The sequence below is a fragment of the Propithecus coquereli genome, unplaced genomic scaffold (genome assembly GCF_000956105.1).
Source record: "Propithecus coquereli isolate 6110/MARCELLA unplaced genomic scaffold, Pcoq_1.0 Scaffold33, whole genome shotgun sequence".
NCBI lineage: Eukaryota > Metazoa > Chordata > Mammalia > Primates > Indriidae > Propithecus > Propithecus coquereli.
Window position 1 is genome coordinate 8,462,958 of NW_012148952.1, and position 20,945 is coordinate 8,483,902.

At 45.5% G+C, this 20,945-nt stretch overlaps 1 protein-coding gene across 1 annotated transcript in view; it reads right to left on the reverse strand.

Moving 5' to 3' along the window:
- GPR39 (G protein-coupled receptor 39) overlaps nt 1-20,448 on the reverse strand; it is a 199,185-nt gene extending 178,737 nt beyond the window's left edge. The window contains exon 1 of the mRNA XM_012650531.1: nt 19,320-20,448. Within this exon, the coding sequence (XP_012505985.1) occupies nt 19,320-20,175 (856 nt within the window). The 5' untranslated portion in view covers nt 20,176-20,448. The remainder of the gene's footprint in view (nt 1-19,319) is intronic.
- Nucleotides 20,449-20,945: the final 497 nt, after the last annotated feature.

Genomic DNA, 20,945 nt, shown 5'->3' on the forward strand with positions numbered 1-20,945 from the left:
CCCTGGTTCTCCCTTCACACGTCTGCCTTCCTTCCCTGAGGCTTGAAATGTCCTTGTAGTCAAGGATCATGCCCCATGCTTCTCTGTGGCTTCCCCAGACAGAGCCCGACACTCGCAGTGCCCAGCACATAATGTCTGTTCAGTAAATACCCGGGTTTAACTTAGAGCTGGAACACAGGCACGCAGGCCGAGAAGATCCCCAAAGACCCTTAGGTGCAAGGCAGGAGGGGAGAGTGAGGCAGCTGCTGCCCGACCTTGCCCACAGACCGGGACACACTCTTTCAGACACAAAACACTGCCCCCGGAGGCGATGCCGGGGGAGCCGAGCCAGGGCCCGCACGTCACCCTTTCTGGTCTCCAATACAAAGGAGTATGGTATAATGCAAAGCTTCTCATTCGTGATCATAAAATCGATTTACTGGCTCAAGACTGGCATTTTTATTAATGAAACGAACAGAATAGAAAAATACCAAAATGCATTTTCACATTCTAAGTTAAGGATGAGTGAATATTGATTAATGAAACTTGTGTTTGCTCTGTGTATGTGTGTGTGTGTGTGTACACATGTGTGTACTGTGTTGCAATAGCAAAGTTCAAGCAACTCTAGCAAAGTGGTTACTACCACAAGCTCTATAACCAACCTGCCTGGGTCAAATCCACCTTATTCTCTCAACTGCTGTGTTACTTTAGGCAAGTTCCTTGAACTCTCTGTGTTTCCATTTGCTTATCTCCAAAAGAGAGTAAATTACTGCACTTGGCTCATAGGGCTTTTGTGAGAATTCAATGAATGAATACATGAAAAGCTTTTAGAACAGCTGGCATGTAGCAAGTGCTCAAAAAAAGTGTTAGCTAATATGATTAATATTTGCATTCATCCACACACCCATGTGGCAAGGTGAGGAGACACCCTACTGCTGTCCCGTTTGACTAAGGGAAACTGAGGCAGAGAGAGATGGACCAAGCAGAAGAACCAGACAAGCACCTAGAATTTCTAGCCTCTTCTTTACCCACAAGCCAGCACTATCCCACATCACCAAAATTTCTTCCAGCCAGGGGCTCTTTACTAAGCTGAATATATTAATAATTATGGATATTACCTGCTACCAACATTTCACAGCTATGGGATGAGGATTGATAGGACATTGTAAAGTGCTAAGAGCGCCTCACAGACAAGTGCAATATAAATTCAGAATGTCATTTTAACGTTCTCATTATTATTATTAAAATGGGAAAAATGAAGAGAACATGATTTCAACGCCTCAAGTTTTAATGGGCCTCGAAAATGTAGATTCTGGGAACAATTGGTTACCACGGCGCCTACATCTCAGACAGACTAGCACGACATAAGCAATGCCTAAGCCATCAGCTGTTTATTTCACAGTGAAAGTCATCTTTCCCTCCCCCGGGCTGAGTTTTTCGTGTTTTTGGAAATAAAGCTCGGCTTGATGACACTCTTCCAAAAATTCATTTTGATATATCGATTGCCACGGCCAATAATGCCTTGGCCTTACAAGTGCGTGAAGAAAACATCAACGTGGTAATTTATCAAAGGCTCCCGCCCAGCATGGGCTGCCAGGGCCTGGAGCTGCTCTTGCTCTTCCAGTAACTTCTCACACAATAAAGGTCAAAGGCAAATAATTCAGAGCATAGGGACTCAGGGAGCCTCTGGGCTTAAACCATTCTATCTGGAATGAGCACACAGCTAGTCACCTGAGAGCGCTCCAGAGGCTCTGCAAGGCCATCATGAATCACCTTCCCTGGGCTGACACTTTTACTTTATGAAAATGAACTTGAAGCGTTTTTATATTGCATCAGGCAACAACATGTAACAGAGTGAAATGCAAATGTCCACGCATCTTTACAATATAGAGAAGACTTCACAGACCTTCTACTCCACGGAGCGCTTAAGACTAGAACCTGGATCCCCTTCCTGTGTTATTACTATGGGGACTTTTGAGACAAACTCCTCAAGTTCACCCCCTTCATGCTTCACATGATGAAACAGGTTGAGATTTGCTCAAAACGATACAAGTCAGTGGCCCGGTAAGGACTAAAACCAAGTTCTCTTGAATCCTCAACCAAAACTCTTTCTGTAACATCACAAGGTCACTGTAAGAAACTATAGTTGACCCTTGAACAGCATGAGGGGTAGGGGTACTGAAGCCCCCAACCGTGAGTCAAAAATCCTTGTATAACTTTTGACTCCCCCCAAAATTAACTACTAATAGCCTTCTGTGGACTGGAAGCCTTATTGATAACGTAAATTGTCAATTAACACGTATTTATTTTGTATGTTATATGTATTATATAGTGTATTCTTACAATAAAGTAAGCTGGAGAAAAGAAGATATTAAGAAAATCGTGAGGCAAAGAAAATAGATTTACTAGTCATTAAGTAGAAGTGGATCGTCACAAAGGTCTTCATCCTTATTGTCTTCACATTGAGTAGGCTCAGGAGGAGGAAGAGGAGGAGTTGGTCTTGCTGTCTCAGGGCTGGCAGAGGGGGAAGAGGTGGAGGAGGTCGAAGGGGGGGTAGGAGAGGCAGCCGCACTTAGTGTAATTTCACAGAAACACATCCTAATTTGTCTGATTTTTTTTTGCTTTTTCATTTTTCTAAAAATATTTCTATATGGTGCCAATCTTTCTTCCACCATTTGCTTCAGTTTCAGTGTCCATATCATAGAAAGGTCCGTGTCATAAAAGAAGTCAAAAGCAGGCTTGAATAACTGGAACCCTCTGCCACATTGTCTAATGTCAATTGTTTTCTGGGACTGCTTCTGCTACATCTTCTTCCTCATCGTCTGGCATTGGTTTAGAAGCACTCATCTATATCAAGTCGTCTCCTGTTAATTCCTCTGGTGTGGTGTTGATGAGCTCTTGAATTTCTCCAAGATTGATATTTTGAAACGCTCTACCCCCTACATTGTTTGCCATCTACACAATCTCTTTCATTATTTCCTTCACTGGCTCTTTCATAAATCCTGTGAAGTCATGCACAACATCTGGACACGGTTTTCTTCACCAGGAATTTATTGTTTTGGGCTCGATGGCTTTCATGGGTTTTTCGATAACAACAATGGCATCTTCAATGGTGTAATCATTCCTGACTTCCATGATGTTCTGTCTATTGGGGTTCTCTTCCATAGCATTGACAATCCTTTCCATAGAGTACCATGTGTAATGAGCCTTAAAGGTCCTTATGACTCCCTGATCAAGAGGCTGTATTAGAGACATTGTGTTTGGGGCAAGTAGACCTCTTTGATACCTTCAGTGTTGAACTAATGGGGTGGCCAGGAGCATTGTCCAGTATCAAAAGAACTTTAAAAGGTGGTTCCTGACTGGCAAGATACTTCCTGACTTCAGGGACAAATCATGGATGGAACCAATACAGAAAAACGGTTCTCATTTTCTAGGTCCTCTTGTTGTACAACCAAAAACCAGGAGCTGATGTTTATCTTTTCCCTTCTAGGCTCTGGAGTTACCAGCTTTATAGATAAGGGCAGTCCTGATCATAAACTCAACTGCGTTTGCACGAACCACTGGAGTTAGCCTATCCTTTCCTGCCTTAAATCCCGGTGCTTGCTTCTCTTCCTTACCAATCCATGTCCTTCGTGACATTTTTTTCCAGAATAGGGCACTTTTATCTGTATTAAAAACCTGTTCAAGAAGATATCCTTTCTCCTTAATGATTTTCTTAATGGTGTCTGGGAACTCATCTACTACCTCTTGGTTTGTGGAAGCTGCTTCTCCTATTATCTTGACATTTATTAAGCCAAACCTCTTTCTATTAATAAAATTATCAAACCATCCTTTGCTGGCATTAAATTCTTCAACTTCAGATCCTTCACGTTTCTTTTGCTTTAAGTTGTCACATAATGACCTCCCTTTTTCTCAAATCATATTAGACTCCATAGGTATGCCTTTCTTATAGCAATCCTGCACCCACATAAAAGCTGCATTTTCTATACAAGATAGGTCTTTTGAAAAAGTGTGAGGTTTTTATGCCTGCTGGTGTAGCTGCAGTGACAACTTCACAAATTTCTTTCTATTTTTTTTTACAATAGTCCTTATGCTGGATTTATTTGTCTTGAAATGGTAGGCAACCACAGCTGCACATCTCAATCTACAGTACATATCAAGCAATTCAACCTTTCCTTTCAATGTCATGACTTTGCTTCTTGGGAGAAGCATTTCCACCATCACTAGTGGCACTTCATACGGGTTGCATAGTGTTATGCAAGGTTTACAGTATTGCACTAAACATGATGAAAAATGCACCAAAACGACAAGAGATCATTTTTTACTGCGATACGCAATTTACTGGAGAGACCAACTGCTTATGCCGAGATGATTAGCATCACACGGCGTTTTAAGTGGGTGCTCGGAACACTTGAGCTCACTGCAATAACAACAGGAGGTGGCTATGAAATTATTACAGTAGTACAGTATGTACTACAGTTAATTTTATGCAATTATGATTTAATATTGCATCTTTATGTTTGTTTACATTTCTCTGCAAATGGCACTATGTATAATCCATAAGGATTTGCATGTTTTTGTAAATTTTAACTTTTTATATATACTTGTATATATTTTATGGTAGTAAATGATAAACCAGAGTAGCATCTACATATATTTTATGCATTCATGTATAGCTTTTTGTTAATTTTTGTTGCTATTTGTAGGCTATGCAGTTTGCGAGTTTTTTCAAGTTGTCATAAATCTTCAAAAAATTTTCCAATATATTTATTGAATAAAGTTCATGTATAAGTGGACCTGTACAGTTCAAATTCATGTTGTTCAAGGGTTAACTGTAGTTTTCATTAAGGCCCTACCACAAGCACTGCACTGGAGGCCTCCATATACTTCTCACTGAATGCTCACATCAACCTTTGACATCAGTTTATGTCCAATGCAAAGACAGTAAAACTGAGATTCTGAGCTGCTGAGTAATTTTCCCAAAGTCACACACACTTGTAGGTAATGGAAAGGAGATTGGGACAGATACACCTTGGTACTGCTCAATGTCTCTTTGCAGACTATGGTCATGGACCACATTAAATTCATACTTTCTGGTACTCCTTTGCTTCCCATAGTAGGCTGAAAAATGTCCCCCCAGAATATCAGGTCTTAATCCCTGGGTACCATAAGTGTTACCTTACAAAGAAAAGTGTCTTGGCAGATGTGATTAAGTTAAGGATCTTGAGATAGAGCTATTATCCTGGATTATCAGAGTGGGCCCCAAATTCTATCCGATGTGTTCTTAGAAGAGGAAGGCAAAGGGAGATTTGACACATGCAGAGGATACTAATGAATGTTTGTGTCTCCCAAAATTCCTATGTTAGAAACCTAGTCACCAATGTGATAGTATTAGGTATGGCCTTTGGTAGGTAACTAGGTCATGAGATCGGAGCCCTCATAAATGGGATTAGTGTCCTTATATAAGAGGCCCCAGGGAACTGTCTGGCCCTTTCTACCATGTGAGGATACAGTGAGAAGTCAGCAGTCTGCAACCTGAAAGCAGGCCCTCACCAGACACAAATCTGCCAGTACCTTGATCTTGGACTTCTCAGCCTCCAGAATTCTGTGAAATAAATTTCTGTTGTTTATAAACCACACGGTCTATGATATTTTGTTATAGCAGCCCAAATGGACTAAGACAGAGGAGAAGATGACTTGAAGACAGAGCATGGAGAGATTTGAAGATGCTGGCCTCGCAGACTGGAGTAATGTGGCCACAAGCCATGGAATGCCGGCAGCCCCAGAAACTGGAAGAGTCAAGGAATGGAGTCTCTCCTAGACCCTCCAGAGCTTGTAAGGTCCTGCTGACGCCTTGATTTTGGCCCAGTGAAACTGACTTTAGACTTCTGGCCTTCAGAACTAAGAGAAAACAAATTTTTGTTGCTTTAAGCCATCAAGTATGTGAAAATTTTCTACAGTAGACACAAGAAACTAATACAACACCCTTGCCAACACTCACACCACTTAAGACACGGCACCTACATACTCAGGGCCCTGCACACTGAATGTGAAGTCCACATGTGCTATAGCCTCTCCATGTGTTCTCAATGCACATAGCTCACTGCCAGGGAAGGCCCACCTGACGTATGGTGACTCCCGTGCAGGAAACACCATTAAGAGAAGAGACTACTTTGAAGAACTGCTTTGGACAACAGCCTCCTTGCCTCTTAACTTGCAGGGAGAGAAAATAGTAACCACCCCAGTGATAGAGTCTAGTTGGTACAAAAAATCAAAAATCAATCAACCTTCTAATGTGAAATTCAAACATTTTCAGAACAAAATCTTTTACAAATTACTAAGTTTTCTTTTTCTCAAATGACTTTTTGGATTTCCAGAAGGCAATGAATACACCTCATCTATTCCTATTTTCTATGGTAAATATCCTTGACATCAAAGGTGGGATTTTACGTCTGAAACAAGGAGTCCTGGCTTACGGCCAATAACATATTAAGACATAGCTGAAAAATGCCCAATTCTAGAAGTGGATGGTGCAGCTGACCCTGAAGCACAGCCAGAGACTTTTGTTTTCCAGGCCAAGGTTCAAATACAACCTGATCTTGTGGTGAGGAAAAGCCACAATCCAGTACTTGGTCAGTGGCCTGGGTGAATGAGTCAGGTTCCCAGACAGGAAGCATGCCTAGGGGATTTGGCATTAACCGGCTCCCAGCAACAGCACTGCAAAGCAGGAGGCTCTGTTGCTGCTCCCTCCTGCGCACTGTCTGACTTGCTCTCACACTAAGATGACTGGACTCCTGGGAAAGGTCTCCCACAACTCAGCTAGCGGGCGGGGGAGGTACAGAGGGATGACCACACAGACAACAGGGTCTGGGAAAAGTCTGCACAGAAGAAACTCAACAACGATGAGCCTCATCACATGGACCAGCCTCCATAAAGCCCCTGCAGGGGGCATCTGTTGTTTCTTCCCTGGCTTTCCTGGGTACAGCATGGCTCTCCTTTGGGGACCATGCCTCTCACTGCACACAGTCTTGATGGCACTGTCCATCACCTGCCCAAATCTCAGGCTCACAGGGACTGGGCAAACAACCTAGCTCATCCAGTAAGATTCTCATTCCTGAACGGAAAGACAGCAAATATGGGCAGATGCCTGAAGCTGATATTTCCTGGATGGTGGAGCCCAAGCCAGCTGTCCATGAATTTAGGCTCTCTAGACCCCTGGACAATTTGGTTCTTTAGCCTTTCCTTTGACTCTGTAGGTTACCCTGTATACTTTCAGTAAATTCCTTTTTACTTCTGAGATAATTCAAGATCAGGTTTGGTGGCCTGCCATCAAAAAACCTTGGCGCAGCCACCAAATTCAAGCTCTCCCCAGCCAGGCCCAGCTTGCCTTTCCCACTCCCTCTTCCCCCAATCCCAGCCCTGGCTACTCACTGGAGCCACCTGCGAGCTTAAATAATACCAATGCCCAGGGCTCTACCCCCAAAAAATTTTGATGTCAATGGGCTGGAGTAGGGCATTGTCTAACACTCCACAGGTGATCTTAATGCTTAACAGGGTTGACAACTACCACCCTTCATGGCCAGCCTGCCCATGCATCATCATCAGAACCCACCGCCACTTCCACACCTGCGCCCCCACCACTGTCTTTACCTGCCAGCAATACACACTATGGGCATATCAGTCTTTTTGCACTCCTTCCTGCCATTCCTCTTCTCAAAAGCCTTCCATGGCTCCCCGTTGCCTCCAATGTGTAGTCTGAATCCTTCAGCCTAGCTATTAACTTCCTCCATACCCTGTCTACTTTTCAATCTAAATTCACCATTCACTGCTCCCTTCTGGGACCCCCTGCCCAGTCCAATTTTTCTATTACCTGTTTTCTGGATTTACAGAGTTCTTAGTGCAAACAACAAAGCCTGGTCAAGTTTCAACTGGAAATGAGGCTATCAGTCATTTCACATAATCCCTAGGAGGCCAGAGAATCGTATCAGGGTATCCCACCGGACTGCACCAATGAAGAAGCGCTGCCAACATCTGGCCCAGGATGCTGCCCTTAGTTCTCCTGTCTTTGCTCTCTCAATGCCACTGTCACACATTGGCCTTGTCCCCAAGGAGACTGACTCCATGTGGCTGCTGCTTCTTGCAACCACTCTCTTCCAAGTGAGACTCTTGTGCCAGTGCATGAGAGTGGTGCAGTCCAGATCACATGCTGTGCTCTGGCTGCAAGGGATTCGGAGAAAGCAGGTTTCTGCCCACTAGCTTAGGGAAACAGGCCTCACAAAGAAGGGAATTCCCCAAACATAAGCAGAGTACCCAAAAGCTTCTGGGTGGCCTAAAAGCAAGACCACCAGACTTGGCGTCATGCTTTCTTCCCTCCTCCACCCCTGATGGTCCATAACAAGTCCCCTGTCCTCTTTTAAGATACTATCTCTCTGCTCAAGGAAAGAATGTAGACTTTGGAACATGGCAGATCCCAGCTCAAATTGCAATGGTTGGTGATGTTGGGCAATTCTGCAGAGTGAGGAAAAGGATACCCTCATGCTGATGATGTTATGAGGAATGGAGATAAAATATAAAGGCTGGCCCTTTGGCTGGCTGGCCCCAGTCCTCTGGCCAGCCTTGGCAGCAGAATCATAGAACAGAAGGAGCAACAGGAAGTACTTTGAACAAGGGACCAAATGCCTCATTTTCTGGGCCCCTCATATGTCCCTTGAATTTTGATACAACATGGGAAAGAGGAAGCCCCCCCAAAAAATGTTACTGAGATTAAAATTTTCACTACATTGCAAATAGAGGCTTAAATCCAGGTTTAACTTTCTTCTTAAAAATAATGTGAAGTTTCTTATGCTTAAGTGTTAAGCACAGTTGTGTAGTTACAACTACACAAGTGATTGATAGTTCTTATCTCAACTGGTGAGTTTCATCATTCCTAATTCATCCTTTTCTAGTCTTTGAGTCAAAGAATCCCTTTCACTGTTGTAGATCAGTGCTCCTCACCCTGTAGGTTAGGGCATAGGAACCGCAGGGACCTGCTTACAGTGAGATTGTAATTCGCTCGGTGTGGGTGTGGCCCAGCACTCTGCATTTTACAATTTCCCAGTCATGCTGATGCTGCTGGTCCCTGAACCACAGGGTGAGTATGGAGAGTGCAGGCAACATCTCAGGCTTGAAGTCCACTCAATCACTCTATTAACAATTCTGGCATCGTATAAGCTTACTTTATAAACAGCCACTGCCCCAGACTCTGCATCACGTGGTATCTGTGGGCTTCTCCAAGGCCCTACCTCTATATTTGATATCCCAACTAGAGAAAGATTAAGCACCTTGAAAGGAGGAACCAATCTCTTCATCTCTATGGTGCAAATGACATTATACACACAATTTAAGTTTCATGAATACTTCATGAACGAACCACCAAATGAAACACAAAGATCTGCTGGCGTGATTAGAGCAGGGCAAAGCCAGCCCAGGCAGGCTTCCCGGAGAAAGTGTGTGTGCAAGAGATTCGATAATGAATCTCTAAAATCTAAGAAGGAGAACAGCTTGTTCCTACAGAAGTTTTCTTCACCTTCGAGACGGCAACCTTCAATCACCAAGGCGACCTATTTGCCGAACCTGTCAAGACAAACTTGAACTTGAAAAAGTGAAAACCTATCAGCTGTCTTTTAGATATAAAAAATATGCAGCTGTCATTTCAACACAGTATTTAATCCTTCAGAATGGCAGCATATAGAAAAACACATAAATTTCCCAGAAAGCCTTGTCTCTTCTGAGTATATCATACCTTCCAAAAAATTATAATATATGTGATATATATTTACATTATATGTTATATAATAAATAAAGCCAAATAGAATATATAAAGTCCAATAACTGGCTCTGGCCCAAACACCCCAAGTGCAGTGTTTTATTTCTAAAGTAGGGCAGATTCTCCCCCCTTCCCTAGAGGAAGAGAATGGCTTTTCTCCACCAGTTCAACGTCCACTGCTCGTGCCAGCTGGGCCTGCCTCCCACTCCTGCATGCCTTTGCTTTCACACCAGTTGGACATTTAACAAGTGCGATAGCAACTTGATGCTGCAGCCTTGCTTCCTGATCCCATTCTGTCGGGTTCTGGTAACACCACCACTCCCCAGCTACTCAGCCACCCTGGAGATGTGTAAAGTAGTGGGATGAGATGTTTAAAAAGCCCTCTGCCTGCCAGAATGGCTCTTAAACACAGTAAGTACAAACAGGACATTTTGTCAAATTTCTAAATTGGCAGAAACCCTAAAGTCAGAGAATGGTAAAGTTTTCCAGCCTGAGACATCTCTCTTATTCAGATTTGCTTTCAGCATTGGGGTCGGCTTCCTCCCTCAGACGTGCGTTTTCCATCTGAAGCTACATGATGAAGGAGGTAGGCAACGTCTCCTTTGTGGAGGAAGACTCTTGGAAGCAGCCATGCTGCCCAGATATTAACTCATTCACCAAATATTTATGCAGCACCTACTAAGTGCCAGGCTAGATGGAAAAAGAGCTACCAAAAGGACGATAATTATAAGATCAATCCAATACCGTTTTCCTCTTTGATACTTACAATTCTAATTCAGCTGGTGGGACTCAAACCCACCAATTCTGAATTCCCCAAACAAGAGTCTAAGATTCCAGTAAACATTTCATAGTGCCCTGGAGCTTGGCAAACTTCCTGACCATTGAATATGGAGCAGATCATCAGTAAGTGGGTTGTGAATAATAAATGGCTGGGCCAAGGGTATAGCTCTTGGAAGGTGAGACTTTTCAAAGAGAAGCTTATGGAGATTGAACCTGTCTTGGAAGATATAACTAAGGCAGGACTTGTGTTTACCTTGTATCTCCCTTATCAGGGTTGAGGGAATTTATTAGTTTTCTATCACTGTACAGCAAATTATCAAAAATTAAGTGGCTTAAAACAACACCTATTTATTAGCACCCAGTTCTACAGACCCGGGACCCAGGCAAGACACGAAGGGATCTCTGCTCAGGGTCTCATGCTGTAGGGCAGGCTGAGTTCTTTACTAGAAGTTCTGGGGGAAAATCCACCTCTGTTAAATCAGGTCCCCATTTCCTTGCTGGCTGTCAGCACCCAGAGGTTGCCATGTGGTTCCCACCACCTCCATCCAATGCCCACAGCAAAGAAGTTCCAAAGCCCGCAGCAGAGAAGTTCTCCCTTGTCAAATGTCTCCCCTGCTTTGACTCTCAGACTTCTCCTGTCTCTGACCTCTAGACCCAGATTTTAAAAAATCATGTGACTTAGTTAAACCCACACAGAAAATCTCGCTATTTTAAGGTCAACAAGTTGGGAACTTAATTACTTCTGCAAAATCCCTCTGCTGCAACACCTAGATTAGTGTTTGATTGAATAGTTGGGTACACATACTGCAGGGACTAGGAATTTGGGGGGCCACCTCAGAACTCCACCTGCCACAGGGAAAGGAGGAAAGGCAAGGAAAGCTGGGGTGGCTTCCTGAGGATCATGGTGTGGGGTGGTTTCCTTCTGTTTCAGGAGTAGTCGCCACTGTCAGGGAATTTCAACCCATCAACCTCTAAGTATGTAGCCCCTGCACTCCCAACCCAGTAAGGAAGGTTGAAGAAGTATGAGAGTGCAGGGAGTTCCAGGTATAGGCAAGAGACAATACCTGTGGCCCCACCTGAGAAATGTCTAAGATGGCTCCTCACATGGAGGAAGATCAGTGTAGGCTGGAGTGGTCCAGGAAGGCCTCAAGGAAGAAGTGGGGACTTGAGATTGTTCTTAAAGAATGGATAGATCATTATACCATAGAGAAGACAAGTGAGAGCTACTGTGACCTAGCTCAGCTCCCTCAGGCTGACTCCTAACCAGAGCTTGAGCAACGTGGGGGCAGTTCAGGTCTCTGTGCTGGGAAAGGAGGAGTTGCTGAGTGGAAGTAGAGTCACCGTCTGGCCATGGAGGCCTGTGGCAGCAGCAAGACTTGGTAAAACCAAGAGTGAGAGGTCTGGCTAATGTCAAGGAGAACTCACTGGTATCAGCTGCTCTGCCAGGACCACGTTGCTATGAAGGGTCATCTCTTTTTCATTCTGGGAACATAACCAGACCTGCGTTTTGACCCAGAGTGCAATGCAACAAATGCTGTCACCCCAGGGGCGGCACCAGAGATTCAACTGTGCTGTTTTACTCCTTAAAACCCTGAAATGGCTTGTAAGGATAAATTTCAAACCCCCTTGTCTGGAACTGGCTGATATAGTCCACCAGGCTGGGCTCCTGCCACATTAAAGGGACAGCTATGGAGTTAAGCAATCCCTTTTCACCCGTCACAAAGCCTGGCTTTCAAGATAAGTGCCTAGCTAAAGAGGTCAAGAATTTTAGCCTCTGGCCCCAAAACTGATCCGTAACACTCTGTCCCAGGGAGTGCCTGCTTTTTCCTTCCCTCGGGTGATAAACCTCATGGCTCATCCTTGAGGGAAATGGCTGCAGGTGAATGAAATTTAAAAGAGAAATATAAACACATTGGTTTAATATTTTCAAAATGTTACCCCCACTTTCCATTATCTTGAGTACCCCCTTGTCAATAAGCAGGTGAAATTGCCTGCTAAGAAGTAAAGTTTAGAGTTGTATCACCGAGCTAACATCTTCAACAGAGTTTAACGAGAACTGTAAAACACCACTCTAATCACTTGCATTTCATGGTTATGTCTGGCAAGTATATACGGTTAAGCTAATATTCAGGATCCAGTTGGCACCAACTGCTCATTTGCTCAGGGGAGAGCAAATCTTAAGTGTCTTCCATGATGACTTGATTTTTTGGAGGCCTCAGAGGAGTCAGAACCCTTTCTGACATCTTTAGACTAACCAGAACATTTCTGCGGAGTGATAAACGTCTATGGAACGCATGCCCAGGGGAAAACAGAACATTGCTTCTCAATTCCACCCTGAGACTCGTTCATTTATTTATTCAGTCAACAAATATTCATTGACCATCTGCTGTATGCCAGGCACTATGGTGGGAACCAGGTACAGTGTGCAGCAAAATTAGGGAGAGCTCCTGCCCTCAAGGAACTAGAAGGAAGACAGACACAATCGAATGACCGCACAATTAAATGTGAAATTCCAACTGTGAGTCTTGTTTCAAGGGAGGTTTAATGGAGTTGAGGAGCAAGGGCCAGCTTCCCCGGAGAGAGCTGAGGGAGGAGAAAGAGACTAACTTGGGGAAGGGGTAGGGTGAGGGGTAGGTAGAGTGTAGAGCAGGATAGAAGAGCATTTCGAAGATGACACACACATAGGCCGAGTCGGGGAAGGGCCCCGCCATGCTGTGTTGAAGAAATTGAAGGGCGGCCAGTGGGGTAAACAATTAAGGGGCGTTACAGACTAAGGTGAGCCCCCCACAAATTCATATGTTGAAGGCCTAACCCTCAATGTGACTGTTTTAGGAGATGGGGCCTTTAGGAGGTAATTAAGGTTAAACAAGGTTATGAGGCTAATTTGATGGGACTGGCGTCCTTACAAGAAGAGGCAGAGACACCAGGAGTGCACATGCACAGAGAAGGAGCCACATGAGGACACAAGACAGCAGCTAATTGCAATCCGAGGAGAGGGGCCTCAGAAGAAACCAGCCCTGAGGCACCTTGATTTCAGCATTACAGCTTCCAGAGCTGTGAGAAGACAAATGTCTGTTGTTCAAGCCACCCAGTCTGTGGTACGCTGTTACGGTGGCCCCAGCTGAGTAATACAAGCAGAGAACGGCACTCCATAGAGTAAGCGGAGGCAGCGACGTGAGGGCCTACAGCCAGGGTTTTGGTCTGTGGTTGGCATGGCAGCCGTGGGAAGCCACGACTGGCTGTAGTCTGTTGGGGGTGGAGATGGGTTGGGGTGTCCATGAGCTCCTAGTGGCTGCAGTGGGAAGAGCAGCCAGACAAGCATAAGAGCAGATGCGATTCTTCCAGCGATGACCCAGTGGAGGCTCACTGGAAACAAAGTAGAAAGCGCAGCCAGGAGCGGGAGCTCTTTGAAGGTGCTTGCAAAGGAAGGTTCGCACCAGAGAGCAGGGCCCAGGGGTGGCTGCACACCATTCACTCACAGGAACGGACAGCAGCAATGAGGACCGGTCTGCTCTCTGGTGCTCGGGAGGTAGCCAAGGAGCAGAGGTGAAGAGTCAGCTGGGTAGTCCCAGGGTTGCAGACTGGCCAGGGAGGTGGGCAGAAGGAAAAGGAATGGGAGTTGATAGGGTCATCCAAGTAATGGACCGGGGGGCCTTGTCTAGTACAGCCAGGGAGAGCTCCTGTACTCCCCATTCAATATTCTTCCTTCGTGCTGTCTCAACTCACAAATGGCTTTTATTCTGAGTGGTTTTGGCATTAATAAGCCGAATGCTTCGCTCAACTGAGGCCTCTGCCTCCTTATTACACTTTGGCAGCCCCACGAGGCACGCAACTGAGACAGATGAACTGGCTTGCTAACCAATGGGGACTGGGCTTCCATGTTCCCTTCCTCAGAAATGATGCATCTCTCCAGCAGAGAAATGAAATCTCTGAGACAGCCTGATTATAAAAATAAAGCAGCATTATATCTGTCTGCCAGGCTGATCACAGAACACTTGCAATTTATGATAGATATCACGAATAGAAAAATAAACCTGAAATGCCATTTATTACGGCGACATCTACCCCATTAAAGGGAAGAAGAGAATAGAGGCAATAATCAGAATATTTGAGGCAAAACTTTTTCCTGAAATATCCAAACATTTGAGTTAAAATAATAGCTTCCACTAAAAAAGTCACCAGTTTAATTTTGGTGGCGTTTCCCCGAGAGACTGGGTTGATGTATCCTTTTATGCCACAGAAAAAGCCTTTTCTGAGAAAATTAATGGTGAAAACATGTTTTCTTAAACTAGTCAAGAAAACAACTACCTAAAAATTGTTATGGGCACTTCGGAAGCATTTCAAAGCATCCACTTGTATGTAATCCTTGATGTACACTAGCGGATAGGAATTGATTTTTTAAACTAATTATGTTTTTGGTTATGGCCTGCACATGGGCTACAGAATTTTAGGAAGTCAGTGAAAAGGCAGCTGGAGAAATAGTTGAATCAAATGCCAAGCCACTGACAAATGAAGGTCTGTCTGAATTAGACCAGTTAATCCTGAAAGAATGGAAATTGATGAGGATAATGCCAGGACAGGTGCTTCCATGAGGGTGATTTAAATAGCAAAGAATTAAAAGAAGACCTGTTCATGCTCTTGCTGAGAAAATCCAACACAAAGGCTATCATATAGCTTGGTCAGAAAAATCATGCCCTCAAGCCACACATAAGTCATTCTGAATAGCTGTTACAAGAATTAACATATAGTTATAATTATAACCTTTATTTACAAAATACAAGATAAGTGTCTTTTTAAAATTTTCACTCTCAAATCCAAATCAAACCTGTTTTCACATGAAATGTTGGACCCCACTTTAAGGGAACTAACTTTAAGAGTTCTTTTCGGGTACTGATCCTCCTCAGGTAAAGAGGACCCAATGTCAACATCTCAGTGTTCTGTCTCTCTCTCACTTTCTCCCACTCCTCTCCCTTAATTTGGTCTCTAAATCTGGGGTCTAAAAACCCAGAGGATGTGATTCTGATCTCCTTCTCCCCTCATCTTCCTAGCCCATTCCACAAATATCTAAATGCGCATCAACTTTTTAGAGTAGTCAATTACAGCATCAACTCTCAACCTTTTTTTCCATCCGAATACACATGATGGGTATTGTCCATATTCAAGATATTCTCCCATGAGCAACCCAAGTCGATGCGTAATTCCTGCACGAGACGTAACTCCTTCCCTTTCCTTCTGACTTGGGAGATCAAATCAGAGTGCAAAAGAGTGTAATTATTATAGAGTCCTGAATCTTCTAATCTTCTATGATGTTTAATTTTGTAACTTCATGATAATCTGTAAAAATCTTGTTTCATAACTATGGTTGAAAGCCAGTCACTGCCCTACAGTTCTCTAGGAGGTAGCTGTAACCAAGACCCAATCACTTTATGCTCTTGAAAGTTACAAATTAAAACTATATTTCTTTTATACTCTGTTGTTCCACATTGAGTGGGTGACATGTGACAGCAAGCCATGTATGCAGTAGACACAACATGGGCATCCATGGTCCCGGATGCTATCTGCGTTGGGAGTAACTCCAAGGGAGAGATCAGAAAGATAAGATGGAAGGTCTGGGAAAGCCTTGCTTGAAAGGAAGCCTCATTTTACACATCCTCAACATTCAAGGGAAAAAGAGTCAACTCTACCAGTTTCTTTTCTCCAGAATAGTCAGAAATCCAGACCAGCAACGTCTGTTCTGACACTGGACAAGTATTCCATGGGCACATGAGCCATAACCTTGCAACAGGAAACAAGTCTATTACTAATTTCTCACTAAGCTGACAAGAGGAAGGAGAAGACACTCCTGTTTACAGGAATGTGCACTTTTGCATTATCACTGTTTCTCCTGCAAATTGCTCGAAAGCTAGTAGGCATCCCAGCTTCTCTTTCTCTCCCACGGTTCCCGATTTGTTTTCATCATTTGCCAGCCCAGCACCTCAACTAGGCAGGCACGATAGGGAAAGATGCAGAAAGGAAAATTAATATTTTCTACATGGGTTTCCTCATCTTGGGTAGATTTGTGAATTTATTTCTGTTATGTAGAAGTTAGCATTTTTAACAACAAAGGAGTAAACTTTGTAATTGTTTTTTTATTGCCTCAAGAGCTCCAAAGACATCTTGTGCTATGTCGTCATTTACATTTCACATTAAATTCAAGATATGTTTGAAATGAGCAAATATTTATTTTAATTTGATCCATCTGTGAAATGAAATACTAAAAGGACAGCTAAATCACTATATTAAATTCAGCGATTTGTAAACAATTCATATGTTCATTTGTTCTGGGTTAAAAATGCCCCAAAGCACAAGTTTTATGAAACCCACAAAGTAAATTGCATTGTACTAATCTGATGGATGCAGGCCACGGTTTCTTCCTCTTCACTCCATTAATTTATTTTCTAACTTGAGTTAATTAGTGAGGTTCCCATTTTTAAAAGCTCTTTGAAATTCACTGGGAGAGGAGGACATTTTTCGAGAACTGCTTTGAAAACCTACTGCAGAGAAAATGGGCGAAATACAAACGGTAAATTCCCCCAGGACATTATCGCACATTGAGCACCTGATTGCCATTCAACAATCTTTACTCCCGGAACGCAGTGGGTGATTAATACACAGTTATAAGAAAGAAGGAAAAGAGCTAGAAGGAAGGAGTGAGAGCAGCAACGAGAACAAACTCATTCCAGGCAGTTACTAACGGAATGAGATGATCACCAAGGTCCCATCCACCTCTAAATAAAAATCTGTGGCATTCTGATTTTATGCTACAAAGTGGAGACTGACTTTGACTCAGAACACTTACTGAAGAGAGAACAGGCATCGACTCAGAGAAATACAAAAAACACTGAGATTAGGCAAATAATTGATTAGGCAAATTAATTATTTTTTCCTTTGGTCAAAGGCAGCCTTAATGCCTTTGAAGGTAGCTGAAGACTACTTCCTAATTCCTGTCTACTCCCTACTTCTCATCCACTCAGGCCAGTGCCCTGCATACTCCTGCACCCCCCCCCAAAAAAGGGGGGAGAGGAAATTAAATTCATTCACACAAAAGTATAAATTACAGATAACAATTTAAGACACACCTAAGGGGCTATGTAGGGAGAAAGGGAGAACTAGCCTTTCAACAAATGTTCAAGCTTTAAGCAAAATGCAATGTCCATTCCTTCCTGGAATATCCTGAGTAGCAGTCAGTGGGTCATAGAGACTGAATTGGGTTGGGTGAACCGGGTTCCCAAAGCCCCAGATAACAGTACCTCCAGAAAGGCTGGCCCTGGGAGGCAGCAACAGCACCAGGCTAACCTAGTAGCACCTTTGTTGTCAAAGTCCTGCCTCATTTCACTGCCTTCACCCCATGCCTGTGGGCCTCTCGGGCAGACACTCCTTCCCCTGCCCTGAGAAGCAGGGTGAGAATCTCGGAGTGTGAATTAGGTCTTCTCCAAGCCTCCAATTCCTCCTCCATAAAATGGAAGTGCAAACCACCTAGCACGGCCTCTGATGCAGAGTGGCCATCCACATGTATTAAGTTCCCTCGTTTCATTTTGCACAGACACAGAGTAAAGTCAAGACAGAGTAAAGTCACCGACATGCCAGAAGCCAGGGGCAGGGCTGACGCAAGACCCGGTTCTTTCCATCTCTAAGTGCCTCCAGTCTTCTCTCATGTCTGACTCCTGGCCCTGGAACCTGTTGCTCAAGTTCCCCACACCAAAACAAACATCATCATGATTTATTCCTTTCCTGTCGCCACAGGGGAAAGGAGAGGGGAGAACGGGACACATTCGTTATATCGACTCCCCTTGACTCTCATTCACACGTCCACAACGCATTCTTTTTCTTGTTTCTGCTAAAGAAAAAAAACTTTAAAACCTTTGTTCACACACACTTCATGGGTCTCCATTAAAGCCGGGTCTCCCGAAGGGCAGCGAGCAAGGCCACTTTGGGGCCTACAGACCTGTGGCCTCCCTTCAAATACTTTCTTTAAATACAGAAAAGGCCTCAACTTTAAATACTTGTATCGCAACACAAGTTTAGAAAGCCAGCAGGTTTTTCTACACAGGAACTTGGTATTCGGGGAGCTCAATCAAGTTTGAGAAATCTGTGAAATCGGATTTTCTGGATCAGGTACACAGGCTGTGCTGCCGTGTTCCTCTGCTCTGGGGAGGAACAGACCCCCCACCGCAGACACCCCGGCACCACCCTGGGGAGATCACCCAGGGAATGAAATAGCAGCCTGGAGAGTGTGTGGCCCCGACAGCCTGGTTTCTCTGAAGGAGTAGAAAAATGAGAACAAAATCTAATTGCCTGAGAAAGGCTCTCGGGGTAAAGACAGGGCTAGATAAAAACACTCCCTTTATCTCTGGTCCTTTCCGGAGGACTTTCACCTCTCCTGCATTGCCTAGTTTGTCCCTGCTCCTTCCCAGTAGTATTGTCCTCATGTTAGCCAAGATATTTTGTGATTTGCCCACAGTCACAGCAGTGGTGCTGTGGCACACACCCAGACCTTCTGAGTCCTCTGTGCTCTTTTCACAGCCCACCACACACCCCCAAAGCAGACAGAAGAAACATCCAGAGCCCCAGATCAATGCCCTCGGGCTGCCATAAGACTCTTCCACCTCGGTGAACTTAAGTTCACACCTTTGGGGCAAGACTCCCCCCGAAGAGGACCACAGGCGGTGGCCCGGGCTGAGGGAGGGGGTGCCCCCAGGTGGCCCCGGGCACTCACTCAGGAAGATGATGGTTTGCCTCCTGGCGGTCCTGCTTTCCTCACTCTCGGTCTTTCTCAGCTGCAGCTGCCTCCCGCTGTCGGCCCGCGACCCGGCCTTGCTCCTCATGAGCACCTGCATCATGTTCCAGCACATGAAGGCGACGGACAAGAGCACCACGAGGTAGACGACGAAGGCGCTGAAGATGCTGGACTGAAACACAGTCCAGCGGCTGGAGAGGTTGGTGCAGATGGACATGTTGGAGTCCTCGGGGTGCTCGTGGTGGCGGGTGCGCGAGCGGTTGCAAGTGAGACCCCGGTGGTTAGGCACGTCCACCAGAGGGTACTCGGTACCCATGGCAAAAAGCACGGGCAATGCCACCAGGGCGGAGGTGATCCAGACGAAGCCAATAAGCAGTTTCACCCGGCAGGGTCCGGACACGGCCTTATACCGGAAGGGGTGACAAATGGCGACGTAGCGCTCAAAGCTGAGCGTCAGCACGTGCAGCAGCGTGGCGTAGCTGCAGGTCTCGAAGAGGAAAGTGTAAAGCTTACAGGACAGGGAGTAGCTGGGCGTGGTCCAGGGCTTCCAGATGATGCTGTAGAACTCCATGGGCATGCCGATGAGGAACACCAAGATGTCTGAGCAAGCCAAACTCACCATGTGGTCCGTCACCTGCTTCTGCAGGTAGCCTTTCTTCTGCAGCACCTGGGTGACCCGAATGGTGATGCTATTCCCCAGGATGCCCACCACAAAGATGACGACGTACACCAGGATGAGCGTGATTTTCAGCCAGGTGGCCACCTCAAACCCGGGGACATGGCTGTGATCGATGATACGGGAGCAGTCACTGCCGGGGCGGCTGGGTGAAGCCATGAGGAAGAGACAACGCCACCAGGTCCAAGGATTTTCTCAACTTCCCTTTCTCCTCCCAGCAGAGCCCAAAGTTCTCGGCTGCAACTCACCTGAGTGGGCGCAGGCCTATTTTCTCGCTGGAGTTCTCCTGGCAAAGGTAACTTAGTGTTTCAGGCGCTTTCATGGAAACTTCCTGGAGCAGCCTAACCTAGGAGAGGCCCCACAGGCGCCTGGGGGTGGGGTTTAGGGGTGTGTGTGAGAGAGGCGGGGAGAGGGCAGAGGAAGGAGGGCCTAAGCTCCCCCTGCCCCTCTGCGCGCTCTGCGTCCGCCTCGCAGCCCTCGCTCCGCTTCCAGCTGCCGGCATTTGCCGCCTGGTCCGCCCTCCAGAAGCACCCTCTGTGGAGCTGCGGGAGGCGGAGCGGGGTGGCCCGTGATCAATCATTAACCACAGCAGATTGTGCTCAGCCGCCGGCTGCAGACCCAGCCCAGCGGCGGGGTTTGACTCAGCACATAGTCATGCTCTCTGGAATCAGATCTTGCCTCTCATACACCAAGAGCTCCCGGCGACGGGTGGCCCACCTCCCCCCTCACCCATGCGGCCACCGCCGAGCCAGCCCTCGCTGTCTGCCTCCAGCAGCATCCAGGAAGGTGCAGCCTGGGGAAGCTGAAGTGCCCTCCCGTGCTTGGAAGAAGACAAACTTCCCCTGGCCCGCCCCGCTCTCACTCCCACCGCTGTCCTGGGGCCGCTTCAAGGTTGGGTCGCGGCCAGTTTGGGGGTGGCTTGACCCGGG